We start from the raw sequence: 14,944 nt of genomic DNA, 5'->3' as shown, positions 1-14,944 counted from the left end.
CAGAAAGATTGGAAAATCCAAAAATTAAAATATCGAAAGATCTAAAGAAAAGAGACTGGAAAAATTGAATTGTCGAAAATTTGAAAAACCGAAAATTCGTAAATTCAAAAAGTCAAAAAATCAAAAATTGAAGTCGAAAAACTGAAAATCGAAAACTGAAGACCTTAAAAACTGAAAAATCGAAGCATCAAAAAGCCGAAAAATCGTAAAAGTGGAAAGTTAAAATCGAGACATCAAAAATTGAAAAATCGAAAACTGAACAATCGAAAAATATAGAAAGTGAAACCTAAAAAAAATCGACGAATAGAAAAATTTAAAACTAAAAATCTTGAAAAATTTCAAAGCTGAAATTTTGAGAACTCGAAAAATCGGAAAATCGAAAATTCGGGAAATCGAGGAATCGAAGTCGAAAAACTGAAAAATCGCAAAAGTGAAATTTCTAGACAAAGAATCCTCGAGATTTTTTCACATTACTTCAAAAACAAGACAAGGGATTACCGAGATTCTTTCAAAGTAGTTCAAAAACAAAGTGTAAGGGGTTCCCGAAATTCGTTCAAATTACTTCAAAAACGAAATAAATAAAAAAATCGGGAATTTTCCATAAGTGCTCGAATCCAAATTGTAGGTATATACTTTTCTTGGGGATTGGTATCAAAGCTTGTTATTATTACTATTGTTTACAGAAGGTGATTATAAAAACATTGTTCATCAAGCTGGCTTTGAAATGTCGTGAATTTTGCCGCCTTTTTGAAAACGTCGACTACTTCTTCGCCTGCCACAAAGAGCTTCACCATAACCTAACTTTCTTAGGTTTTTTGTAAAGCTATAACTGCCCATTCACAATGGACATAAGGCATAACAAGTACATAAAGCTTACATAAATACATAAAGTTGAAACGATGGAAAACGTGTACCCCTGTTCACAGTGGACGAACGTAATTCTTATGCTTATGAACGTTTTATGTAATCCTTGTGTGCGTACACAAAGTTGAAACAAGTTCAACTTTGTGCACGAATTATGTCAAAATTATGTTAAAATCTAGGGACTTTTGAATGCTGCTATTGAATTCCCTTTGACAGTTGGCACTTGGCACTTCACACCTTTGATTATATTATATAAATTATAATCAAAGCTTCACACTGCGAGTCTGTTCTGTGCTGCGAGTTGTCAAGTTCGAATATCGTATGAAATTGTAGGTTAGATATTTTGATTGACTCAGTTTGAGGTTAGCCGTTTCTATGTTTAGCCAGGAGTTATTCCGTTCTGCGTTTGCGCAGTTTAACAATTCTTACAGAGTTCACTCTGTCCACTGTGAACGTAGATAAGCATAAGCCAGACACAAACCAAAAACGTAAATTATGTTATGCGCTCGTTCTTATGTCTTATGTCCATTGTGAATGGGCAGTTATGCGCTCGTTCTTATGTCTTATGTCCATTGTGAATGGGCAGTTAGAAACAGATACTATAAAACTCTTTGGCTTTTTGGGTGTATTTGGTGACTGATAGGTAGGCAACCAATTCGACTCGAACAATAGTTATGCTACCTATCTCAATGAAACGGCAAATTTAGAAGTAATGTGGGTAATAGTGGAATTTTTTTCTATTATTACATTAGAAGAATTGTCCTGGAGCTCTTCAGGGCTCCGTTCTAGGCTCTCCACTTTCAAGATTTATCTTACCGAACTTATAAAGTACAAAAACACCAAAAATTCTCTTCGATTTTTTTATTCTTTCATAAATAATTAGTCTAAACTATATACAAACAGTCAGTCCCATTTACCAGGCGTAGCTGGCTCCCAAACCGCTGAAGGTGGCGTGGGAAACGACGGCGGCGGGGGAGTAGGCGACGGCGGCGGCTTTGGTGGCTACGACTGGGGCATGAGCGGCGTAGGTGGCGACTGGGGCATGAGCGGCGTAGGTGGCGACTGGGGCATGAGCGGCGTAGGCAGCGACTGGGGCATGAGCGGCGTAGGTGGAGACTACGGGGGCGGCGTGAGCGACGGCGACGGGGGCGTGGGCTACGGTGAGGGCATCATTGGTGATGCGGGTGTCGAATTTGCGCACGCTGGAGAAGGCGCTGTCAACAGCCTTGGAGTAATGAGACACAGCCTGGTTGCCGCCAAGGGAGCGGACGACGCTCTGGTGGGAGGCGCCGATGGCGGGGGCGTGGACGGCGACGGGGGCGGCGGAGTGGTAGGCCACTGGGGCGGCGGCGTGGTAGGCGACTGGGGCGGCGGCTTGGTAGGCGACGGGGGCGGCGGCTACGACGGGGGAGGCCTGGTGGATGTAGGCGCTGCTCACGGCAGGGGCGGCGGAGTAGGCCACGGGGGCGCCGATCAGACCGGCGTTGGCGTAAGCCAAGATGGCGGCGGCGACGGCGAGCTGTAAAATTGTCATCTTATTAATTATGGGGGTGGTTTTTTTTTTTAAGTTAGATCAGAGTGAGAGAGAAATGACATATAGGTCTGAAGAATGTCGCAATACTGCCGAAACAGGTGGCAATGGAGTGAATTTGTGGTGTGGGGTTGTCCTGCACTTACTTTGAACATTGTGTGTTTGTTATTGGGGTTTTGGCGAGGAACTGATGCTGTGATCTATGTTTCGGTCATTTTTATACTGAATCGAAATTACACAAGCTACACACGCCTCAGGTTCAGTGGTCCACTTTCGCTTTCGGTGAAGGTCTGGGTTAGGGCGGCACCTCTTCGTCTCCTGTGATTATGTTATTTAATATTAATGTGGTATTCAATTAACTTTCGACTTTTTCTTTGTGGTTGAAATGGATTTTCGTAGATGCGGCATCCTTGTAAAATTTTAGATGATTAATACGATAATTAATATGATTATCGTTATTAGTTTCACTATTGACAGAAATCCCGCAAAGTTGAAGGTAACGTAATCTTTGTGTTAAATTTTTTCATATTCTAAAAAAGATGTTTTGGTGTAGGATGGAATCCATGGTTTGCATCGTCTCCGGAAAAGTTTAAGGTAAAGCTGTGAATAATTTCGGCCAATAAATATTCGAGACGACACAATCATTTATCAAATCTGAATACGCGTTATTTAATTTTGGAGTGTTACGAGTAAGTTGCTGGTTTACTCAGCTTTTGCATTCAAACGTTACGGTAAGTGCATTGACATAATCCAAGTAAAGTTCGATTCATGAATTTTCATGTGAAAGATTCGTAAAATATTGATTGCCAAACTCTGGTTGAAAGAATGTAAATTTTTAAAAACGTGCTTCGAAGACTTAATGGTGCTGAGGTACCAAGCGCTGTGCTAAATCAAATGAAAGATTTACATTTTCTGGTATTGTGTAAGATTTTGAGGATCATGACTGCAATACAAAAATTTTGTTTTTCCTGATTTTTTATATTTTGGAGGTGTTTGGGTTAATTTAGTCACTTTTGCATTATTGAACGTTTGAAATAGCGTGCGATAAATTAAGCGAGGTTAAAAATGTGAAAGAATCTTGAGGTCGGTTGGTGTTTTTTTTAAGAATGTGGAAGGATCTTAGACGACTCTGGTGTCTTTTACTTCTACGAAGCATTGTAATTGGGTCCATCGGGCGACTGGCTACTTTCATAGGCCGGTGCGATTTTTATTAAATAGATAATATCCGAATTTATGGGTCCGATTGTTGTCAAAATTTGTATGTAAATATGTTAGGAATATCATGTAGATGGTAGAACGCTAATCAGAATTTTGGTCCGAGACATGGAGATTTTTGGAAAAAATCAAAATTGTGTAACCATTTTTTGATTTTTCGATTTCTGGATTTTTCAATTTTTCAACATTCGATTTCTCAATTTTCTGATTACTCGATTTTTCGATATTTTGGTTTTGGGAATTCTGAATTTTTTCTCTTTTTTTATTTTTAAATTTTTCCATTTTTTTTTATTTTTCGATTTCTCGAATTTTTGATTTTTTGAATTCTTGATTTCTCGATGAATCGATTTTTCGATTTTCGTTTTTCTGATTTCTGACTTTTCGATGCTTTCGATTTTTCTATTTTTCAGGTTTTCGATTTGTAGATTTTTTGACATTTCGTTTTTTCAATTTTCCAATTTATTCTTGTTTTTCTATATTTTTAATTTTAAATGTTTCAATTTCTTGATCTTTTGCTTTTTCGACTTTTCGGTTTTAGATTTTTCAGTTTTGGAATTATTCGATTTTGAAAATTTTTGATTTTTCGATTTTTCCATATTTATCGAGATTTTTCGATGGTTCAATTTCCCGATTTTTCGATTTTTCAATTTATCAATTTTTTAAACTACAAATTTTTCATTTTTTTTTTCAATTTATCGTTTCGGCTATTTCGAGTTCATGATTTGTGGATCTTTTCACGTTTCAATTTTTCTATGCTTCAATTTTTCAATTATTTGATTTTTCGATTTTTTGTTTTTTTTAAATTTAGGTTTTCAGTATTTCCGACTTTTCGACGCCTCGGTTTTTCCATTTTTTAAATTTTTCGACTGTTCGATTTCGCGATTTTTCAGTTTTTTGTTTCTTAATCTTTAGATGTTTCCCTTTAGGATGTTTCAATTTTGCGATTTTTCGATTTATCAATTTTTCGATAGTTAAATTTTTAGATTTTTTAATATTTCGATTCTTCAATTGTTCGATTTTTCGTTTTCCTGATTTTTCAATCTTTTGATTCTTCAATTTTTCGATATTTTAAATTTTAGATTTTTTGATTTCTTTATTTCTGAGTTTTTCAATTTTTCGAATTATTTAATTTTTGGTTTTTGCAATTTTTTGATGTTCGATTTTTTGATCTTTTGATTTTTCCACTTATCGGTTTTAGATTTTTCAGTTTTTCTCAATTTTTTGATTTTCCGATTATTCAATTGTTCGTTTTTTTGATGTTTCGATTTTTCGATTTCTCAATTTTTCGATTGCTCAATTTCCTATTTTTTCGATTTTCCAATTTTTAATTTTACGTTTGAGCTATTTCGATTTTTCGTATTCCCGTTTTCTTGGTTTTCAATTTTTAAATTTTACATATTTCGAATTTAGAATTTGCCAAATTTCTCATTTTTCGATTTCTCGACATCTCAATTTTCAATTCAGGGAAACTCCCAGTTTCTGGATTTTTCAATTTTCGAATTTGCAATTTTGAGATTCTTCAATTTTTTGATTTTTTGATGTATCGAATTCTCGATTTCTTGATTAATCGATTTTCTGATTTTTTGACTTTTCGATGCTTGGATTTCTCGATTTTTCAGTTTTTCAATTCTGCAATTTTTCGCTTTTTTATTTTTCTGTTTTCCAGGTTTTCCATTTTTCATTTTGTGATTTTTTAGATTTTCGATTTTTCTATATTTCAATTTTGAAATTTTTCAAAATTTCGATTTTCCACTTTTTAGATTCCTAAATTTTCCACTCTTTCGACTTTTCGATTTTTGGTTTGCTCAATTTCGCAATTTGTCGAGTTTTCAAATTTTATTTTTTATGAGATATCGATTTTTTTAAATTATAAGTTTTTCAATTTTTTTTTTAAGTTTTCGTTTGACCTATTTCGATTTCTCGATTTGTCGATCTTTTCACGTTGTCTCAATTTTTCAGTAATTTAATTTTTTTGATTTTAGATGTTAGGACTTTTCAAGGTTTCGATTTTTCGATTTTTTGAATTTCAGGTTTTCCATATTTCTGATTTCTCGACTTTTTGCCACTTTAAACATTTTTTGACTTTCCGATTTCGCGATTTTTCAATTTTTGATTTCTCGATTTTTCGATGTTAGATTTTTCAATTGTTCAATTTCCTGATTTTTTGATTTTTCAATCTTTCGATTTATCGATCTTTTGAATTTTAAATTTTTCAAAATTTTTGTTTTTAATTTTTCGTTTAGTCTATTTCGATTTCAGGGCTTCTCGATCTTTTCATGTTTCAATTTTTCGATGTTTCACATTTTCAATTATTTCATTTCACAATTTTTCGATTTTAGATTTTTGGATTTTCGAGTTTTTTGATGTTTCGATTTTTCACTTTCGAGTTTTTAAATTTTGAGTTTTTCGAATTCTCGATTTCTCAATTTCTCAATTTTTCGATTTCTCGTTTTTCTGATTTTCAACTTTTAAATTTTACATATTTCGAACTTACAATTTGTAGAATTTCCCATGTTCGGATTTCTCGACAATTCTTCAATTCTGCGAAATTTTCAATTTCTGGATTTTTCACTTTCTTGAATTTTCAATTTTAGATTCAATTTATCGATTTTTCGATTTTTCCATTTTCCAAGTTTTCAATTTTTGGAGTTTCTAAATTTTCGATTTGTTGATTGTTCAAATTCTCGATTTCTTGATTAATCGATTTCCCGATTTTTGACTTTTCGATGTTTCGATTTTTCGATTTTTTCGTTTTTCTATTCTCCAATCTTTCGCTTTTTCATTTTTCTATTTTCCAGGTTTTCAATTGTTCATTTTTTGAATTTTTTGAACTTTCTGGTTTTTTCAATTTTTTCGTTGTTTCGATTTCTTGACCTTTTGATTTTTCCAAAAATTGTTCGATTTTTAAAATGTTTGATATTCCGATTTTTAAAATTTTTTTAGATTTTTGGATTTTCCAGTTTTCGATGTTTCCATTTCGATTTTTCTAATTTTCGGTTCCCCGATATTTTGATTTCTCGTTTTTTTGATTTTCAACTTTTAAATTTAACATATTTAGAGTTTACAATTTGTCGAATTTCTCATTTTCCGATTCTTCAATTTTGGGACATTTTCAGTTTCTGGATTTTTCAATTTTTCGAATTTTAGATTTTTCCATTTTTCCACTTTTCAACTTTTGGCGATTCTAAGTTTTCCATTTCCAGATTTTTCGACTTTTCGTGCTTCGATTTCTGGATTTTTCAGTTTTTCAATTCTTCAATTTTCGCTTTTTTATTTTTCGATGTTTCATTTTTTTGGTTTATTAGATTTTCGATTTTTCTATATTTCAGTTATCAAATTTTTCATCCAATATTTCTATTCGTCATTTTTTTTATTTTTCCACTTTTCTACATATACTTCGATTTTAGATTTTAGGAATTTCCAGTTTTCAAGGTTTCGATTTTTTGATTTTTTAAATTTTACGTTTTCCATCTGTCCGATTTCTTGATCCGATTTCTAGACAACTCGGTTTTTCCACTTGCAAAATTTTTTGACTTTCCGAAGTCGCGATTTTTCAATTTTTTTGATTTACCAATTTTTCGATTGATTTATCAATTTTTTGGAATATCTCGATTACCCGATGTCTCGATGTTTTCATGTTTCGTTTTTTCGATGTTTCAATTTTTCGATGATTCGACTTTTCGATTTCTCAATTTTTCGATTTTTTAAATTTTAGATTTTTCGAATTCTCGATTTTTTGATGTTTCAATTTCTCGTTTTTTTGATTCTCAATTTTTAAATTTTACATATTTTGAATTGATTATAATTTGACAAATTTCCGATTTTCCGATTTCTCGCCATCTCGAGTTTTGTTTAAAAATTTAATTTTTATAAAGTAATATAAATTTTTCTTTTTGTTGAAAAACTGAGAAAATGGAAAATTAAAAATTAAGAACTTGAAATATTAAAACTTAGGAACCTTAAAAAAAATCGAACAATTGCAAAGCAACTTGTAAGATCGAGAAACTGAAAATTACAAAAATAGAAAAATTTAAAAAAATCCAAAAATTGAAAAATTGTAAATCGAAAACTGGAAACATGAAAAACTGTAATATCAAAAAACGGCAAAACGGAGAAGCTTCAAATCGAAAAATTAAAAACTGAGAAACTGAAATTGAAAAATAGGAAATGAACTGAAGTGATTTGATTTGAACTGACCTGATTTGAGCTGACCGGAATTGAATTGACCTAACTGTGTTGACCTGACTTGAACTGAGCTGACCCCGTTTTTCGATTTTTATTTTAAAAGTTGTTCATTTAAAAATTTATGTGTATGTAGTGGGTGACAGTGTGTCAAAATTATTTTTCACACTTTGGTCGAGAAATTGCATATTTTCGGGGTTAATTTCGCTATTTTTGGACAAACTGAATTGTTTTTCATAACTTTATGTTTATAGGAAAATGATTTTCGGTTTAATTTTGACATATCAATACATATTTAAACAGGATAAATGCTCCACGTTGGCCACCAACTAGCGAATTTCGTGAATTTTGTGCAACTTTGCTCTAAATATTTGAATTCTTTGACCTCGATTGTTGATGCTCAGCAAGAACCACGGGAAGGTCTGGAGCAAATCTTGCCAGGACAGGAGAGGACTAGGAATTGTTAATGAGGGAGGAAACGTTATACAATACAGTACAATTTAATACAGTACAATAGAAATACAACACATAATACAGGTACCTACAATCTAGATCGATACAGCTACATTACAGGATACAGATACAGATACAATACAGGATACAGACACAGATAAAATACAGTTGCATAGTTAGTACCCAAGCAAGCACACCGATGGAACTCGGACCGAAATCTATTGGTCGCAGCGCTCACACGCCCAAGAGAGACCTCAGCCGCATAAATCCAAGGCCGACTGACCTCATCCTTATAGGATGATGCGACCCAGCGTCTAAGGGCCAACAGAATCCCCCAGGCCAAAGCGTCTGACGACATGGAGAATTCAGACTCTGAACCAAAGAATGCACTGTTGCAAAATGAATACCCAAGCAAGCACACCGATGGAACTCGGGACGAAATCTATTGGTCGCAGCGCTCACACGCCCAAGGGAGAACGCGGCCGCATAGATACAGGGCCGACTGACCTCATCCCTTTGGGATGATGAACCTCATCCTTTTAGGATGATGACCCATCGTCTAAGGGCAACAGAACCCCCCCAGGTCAGAGCGTCTGACGACATGGAGAATTCAGACTCGGAACCAAAGAATGCACTGTTGCAAAATTAATAAGTTAATACCCAAGCAAGTGCACCATGAAAACCCACAAAGCATTTGCACTGTTGCGAAGTTAAGTTAGTAACTATACTATATACTACAATTTGGTTGAATTACAAAAGTTACAATATACACAATACTCCACGTTTGCCACCAAAGAGCGATGACTGTGCTCGCTCGTTGTTGTTGCCCAGCGAGAACCGAACAATACGAGGAGGTCTGGAGTTTGTCTCGCCATGAGAAGAACAATAAATTAGAAATTCGCGAACACCGGCTACTTAAAAGCCAAAACGGAGCTCCGAATGCTCAGATGTTGCTGCCACCAGACCGAAATCAAAACTGACACAAAGAACCGTGCCTTTGCTCAGGTGGTCACGCAACAGTGACGTCATGGTGCGTCAGCATGAGATTGCTAAAATTATTTTTCACACTTTGGCCGGAAAATTGCACTTTCGGGGCTAATTCAACAATGTTTAAACACATTGAATTGTTTTTAATAATTTCGTGTTTGTGGGAAAACGGTTTTCAGTTGAATTGTTTAAATATCATTTAATTATGTCGTGATAGTTTGTTAGCAGCGTTTGTACGAGTTGATTTCATTAATAATTGTAAGTCTGTCATTTGTCGCCGTGTGTTATACACACACAACAACAAATATAGAATACAATAAATAATTAAATAAATTCGCCACGAAATTGCTTCCTTACTTTCCTCATTGCGAACAGACGTCTTCACGCGGTGAACGCTCGACTCAAACTGGCCAACAATGGCCGCTGACCTGTATATATACCGGTTGGGTGACGCAGCATGACGTTCGGGAATGTTCGAGAAGCTATTCCTTTGTTTGAATACTTCGTGACGTTACAATTGGCGACGTCACAATATGAATCTTTAATTTATAAATGTATTTTTAGTATTTATTAGCAACTAAAATGTTTATATAAATCTTTTTAGACATTGTTTGTTTATATATGTTAATTTACAATGTACAGGTTAAAAAATTGGTTAAATACCGGTTGGCTGACGTCACAAGACGTTCGCGAATGTTCGAGAAGCTATTCCTGTGTTTGAATACGTCGTGACGTCACGATTCGCGACGTCACAATGTGAATCTTTAATTTATCAACTTATTATTAGCAGCTAAAATGTTTATATAGATCTTTTTAGACATTGTTTGTTTATTTTTGTTAATTTACAATGTACAGGCTAAAAAATTGGTTAAATACCGGTTGGGTGACGCAGCATGACGTTCGGGAATGTTCGAGAAGCTATTCCTTTGTTTGAATACGTCGTGACGTCACGATCGCGACGTCACAGTATGAATTTTTAATTTATCAAAGTATTATTAGCAACTAAAATGTTTATATAAATCTTTTTAGGCATTGTTTGTTTATATTTGCTAATTTACAATGTACAGGCTAAAAAATTGGTTAAATACCGGTTGGGTGACGCAGCATGACGTTCGGGAATGTTCGAGAAGCTATTCCTTTGTTCGAATACGTCGTGACGTCACGATTCGCGACGTCACAATGTGAATGTTTAATTTATTAACGTATTATTAGCAATTAAAATGTTTATATAAATCTTTTTAGACATTGTTTGTTTATATTTGTTAATTTACAATGTACAGGCTAAAAAATTGGTTAAATACCGGTTGGGTGACGCAGCATGACGTTCGGGAATGTTCCAGAAGCTATTCCTTTGTTTGAATACGTCGTGACGTCACGATTCGCGACGTCACAATGTGAATGTTTAATTTATTAACGTATTATTAGCAACTAAAATGTTTATATAAATCTTTTTAGACATTGTTTGTTTATACTTGTTAATTTACAATGTACAGGCTAAAAAATTGGTTAAAACCGGTTGGGTGACGCAGCATGACGTTCGGGAATGTTCGAGAAGCTATTCCTTTGTTTGAATACGTCGTGACGTCACGATTCGCGACGTCACAATGTGAATCATTAATTAAATAAAGTATTATTAGCAACTAAAATGTTTATATAAATCTTTTTAGACATTGTTTGTTTATATTTGTTAATTTACAATGTACAGGCTAAAAAAATGGTTAAATACCGGTTGGGTGACGCAGCATGACGTTCGGGAATCTTCGAGAAGCTATTCCTTTGTTTGAATACGTCGTGACGTCACAAGTCGCGACGTCACAATATGAATTTTTAATTTATCAAAGAATTATTAGCAACTAAAATGTTTATATAAATCTTTTTAGACATTGTTTGTTTATATTTGTTAATTTACAATGTACAGGCTAAAAAATTGGTTAAATACCGATTGGATGACGCAGCATGACGTTCGGGAATGTTCGAGAAGCTATTCCTTTGTTTGAATACGTCGTGACGTCACGATTCGCGACGTCACGATTCGCGACGTCACAATGTGAATGTTTAATTTATCAACGTATTATTAGCAACTAAAATGTTTATATAAATCTTTTTAGACATTGTTTGTTTATATTTGTTAATTTACAATGTACAGGCTAAAAAATTGGTTAAATACCGATTGGGTGACGTAGCATGACGTTCGGGAATGTTCGAGAAGCTATTCCTTTGTTTGAATACGTTTTCGATTTCTGAATTTTTCAAAATTTCAATTTTGGGAATTTCTCAGTTAGTGGCTTTTTCAATTTTTTAATTTTTTGACATTTCGGATTTTCATTTTTCGATTTTCAAAAGTTTAATTTTTGGGCTGCTTATATTTTTCCTTTTTTTTTTCTTAATATATGTAGTCCTCTTTTCGCAACAAAAACTTAAGACATTTAAAATGGTAATTTTGTATAGGGAAATACAGATTTTGCAGTTACGTTTCGATTCTCGGTCTGGCAGTGAAAAATTCATCAGGAGATTAAGCCCCACCCAACCCTGCTCCAATCTCAATACTGATGAAGTTTTGATTGGCTGTCAGACCGAGGGGCGGAGGGTAATCGCAAAATGCATATTTCCCTACAAAATTTACTATTTTAAACTTGTTGTGAAAAGGCGACTACCAATTTTAAGAAAAACGGGCAAAATATAAGCCCCGCCCACCCGCCCTATCTCAATCGTGATTATTTTTTTTTACTTGTCGTATGCTGTGGGGCGGAGCTTAATTGCAAAATCCTTATTTTTTCACGAAAAATACTAACTATATGTATTAAGTAAAAAAGAAAGCTAAATGATAAGATCCACCCATCCGGCTCGATCTAAATCTGGCTTTAATTTTTAATTAATATAGATTGTATTCTTGGACCAATATGATACTCAAAAACATGTGTTACGTGGTAATTTTTTATCGAGGAATAAGGATTTTGCAATTAAACTCCGCCCTCTTGGCTCACGACGAATAAAAAAATCATCACAATTGAGACTGGGCGGGTGGGTGGGGCTTATATTTTTCCTGTATTTCTAAATATACGTAGTTTTCTTTTCACAGCAAAAAGTTAAAACATGGTAATTTTTGTTAGGAAATACGGATTTTGCAGTTACGTTTCACTCCTTAGTCTGGCCATGAAAAATTCATTAGGAGATTAAGCCCCACCCAACCCTGTCTCGACCTCAATAGTGATGAAGTTTTCATTGGCTGTCAGATCGAGGGGCGGAGGGTAATTGCAAAATGCATATTTCCCTACAAAATTTACTATTTTAAACTTGTTGTGAAAAGACGACTACCGATTTTAAGAAAAACGGGCAAAATATAAGCTACTTTCATAGGCCTGTGCCATTTTTATTAAATAAATATTATCCGAAATTACTGGTCCGATTGTTGTCAAATTTTGTATGTAAATATGTTACGAATATCATGTAGATGGTAGAACATTAATCAGAATTTTTGTCCTAGACATGGAGATTTTTGGAAAAAAATCAAAATTGTGTAACCATTTTTGGATTTTTCGATTTCTCGATTTTTCAATTTTTCAACATTCGATTTCTCAATTTTCTGATTACTCAATTTTTCGATATTTTGGTTTTGGGAACTCTGGATATTTTCTCTTTTTTCTTTTTTAAAATTTTCCATTTTTCAAGTTTTCAATTATTGGCGTTTCTGAGTTTTTGATTTGTCGATTTTTCAAATTCTCGATTTCTCCATTGATTGATTTTTGACTTTTCAATTCTGTTTTTCAGTTCATCAATTTTTCGATTTTCCAATTAATTCTTCTGTTTTTCTATATTATTAATTTTAAATGTTAAAATTAATTCTTCAATTTCTTGATCCTTTGATTTTTCGACTTTTCGGTTTTAGATTTTCCAGTTTTGGAATTATTCGATTTAAAAAATTTTTGATTTATCGATTTTTCAAGATTTTTCGTTGGTTCAATTTCACGTTTCAATTTTTCTATGCTTCAATTTTTCAATTATTTGACTTTTCGATTTTTTGTTTTTTTTTAAATTCAGGTTTCCCGTATTTCCAATTTTTCGACGCCTCGGTTTTTCCATTTAAAAAATTTTTCGACTTTCCGATTTCGCGATTTTTCAGTTTTTTGATTTCTTATCTTAATCTTTCGATGTTTCACTTTAGGAGGTTTCAATTTTGCGATTTTTAGATTTATCAATTTTTCGATTTTTCGTTTCCCCGATTTTTCAGTTTGTTGATTCTTCAATTGCTCGATATTTTAAATTTTAGATTTTTTGATTTCTCTATTTCTGAGTTTTCAATTTTTCGATTTTTTGAATTTTTTAATTTTTGGTTTTTTCAATTTTTTGATGTTCGATTTCTTGATCTTTTGATTTTTCCACTTATCGGTTTTAGATTTTTCAGTTTTTCTCAATTTTTTGATTTTCCGATTATTCAATTTTTCAATTTTTCGATTGCTCAATTTCCCATTTTTTCGATTTTTCAATTCTTAAATTTTACATATTTCGAATTTTGAATTTGCCAAATTTCTCACTTTTCGATTTCTCGACATCTCAATTTTCAATTCTGGGAAACTCTCAGTTTCTGGATTTTTCAAATTTCGAATTTTCAGTTTTTAGATTCTTCAATTTTTTGATTTTTTGCTTAATCGAATTTTCTATGTTAGATTTTTCAATTGTTCAATTTCCTGATTTTTTGATTTTTCAATTTTTCGGTTTATTGATCTTTTGGATTTTATATTTTTCAAAATTTCTATTTTTAATTTTTCGTTTCGGCTATTTCGATTTCAGGGCTTCTCGACCTTTTCATGTTTCAATTTTTCGATGTTTCACATTTTCAATTATTTCATTTCCCAATTTTTTGATTTTAGATTTTTGGATTTTCGAGTTTTTTGATGTTTCGATTTTTCACTTTCGAGTTTTTAAATTTTGAGTTTTTCGAATTCTCAATTTCTCAATTTTTCGATTTCTCGTTTTTCTAATTTTCAACTTTTAAATTTTACATATTTCAAATTTACAATTTGTCGAATTTCCCATGTTCGGATTTCTCGATAATTCTTCAATTCTGCGAAATTTTCACTTTCTGGATTTTTCAGTTTTTCGAATTTTCAATTTTAGATTCAATTTTGCAATTTTTCGATTTTTAGATTTTTCCATTTTCCAAGTTTTCAATTTTTGGAGTTTCTAAATTTTCGATTTGTTGATTGTTCAAATTCTCGATTTCTTGATTAATCGATTTCCCGATTTTTGACTCTTCGATGTTTCGATTTTTCGATTTTTTCGTTTTTCTATTCTTCAATCTTTCGCTTTTTTATTTTTCTATTTTCCAGGTTTTCAATTGTTCATTTTTTGAATTTTTTGAACTTCCTGGTTTTTTCAATTTTTTCGTTGTTTCGATTTTTTGACCTTTTGATTTTTCAACAATTGTTCGATTTTTAAAATGTTTGATATTCCGATTTTTAAATTTTTTTTAGATTTTTGGATTTTCCAGTGTTCGATGTTTCCATTTCGATTTTTCTAATTTTCGATTTCCCGATTTTTTGATTTCTCGTTTTTTTGATTTTCAAGTTTTAAATTTTACATATTTCGAGTTTACAATTTGTCGAATTTCCCATTTTCCTATTCTTCAATTTTGGGAAATTTTCAGTTTCTGGATTTTTCAATATTTCGAATTTTAGATTTTTCCATTTTTCCAATTTTCAACTTTTGGCGTTT

The 14,944-nt window shown here is 32.8% G+C and overlaps 1 protein-coding gene across 1 annotated transcript; it reads right to left on the bottom strand.

The window, feature by feature from the left end:
* Positions 1-1,710: 1,710 nt before the first annotated feature.
* LOC135142861 (larval/pupal cuticle protein H1C-like) lies at positions 1,711-2,593 on the bottom strand. The gene is made up of 2 exons (XM_064074637.1): positions 2,542-2,593; positions 1,711-2,383 (listed from the first exon to the last, which is right to left on the bottom strand). Exons 1-2 carry the CDS (start codon positions 2,548-2,550, stop codon positions 1,778-1,780), a joined length of 615 nt encoding a protein of 204 aa, XP_063930707.1. The 5' UTR covers positions 2,551-2,593; the 3' UTR covers positions 1,711-1,777.
* Between the last annotated feature and the right edge of the window lie 12,351 nt (positions 2,594-14,944).

This window comes from Zophobas morio, unplaced genomic scaffold (genome assembly GCF_036711695.1).
Source record: "Zophobas morio isolate AGI-343-1 ecotype UQ-CSIRO unplaced genomic scaffold, CSIRO_AGI_Zmor_V1 ptg000054l, whole genome shotgun sequence".
NCBI lineage: Eukaryota > Metazoa > Arthropoda > Insecta > Coleoptera > Tenebrionidae > Zophobas > Zophobas morio.
Note: the sequence above shows the minus strand (reverse complement) of the source record. Positions and strands in the feature narration are given on the sequence as shown.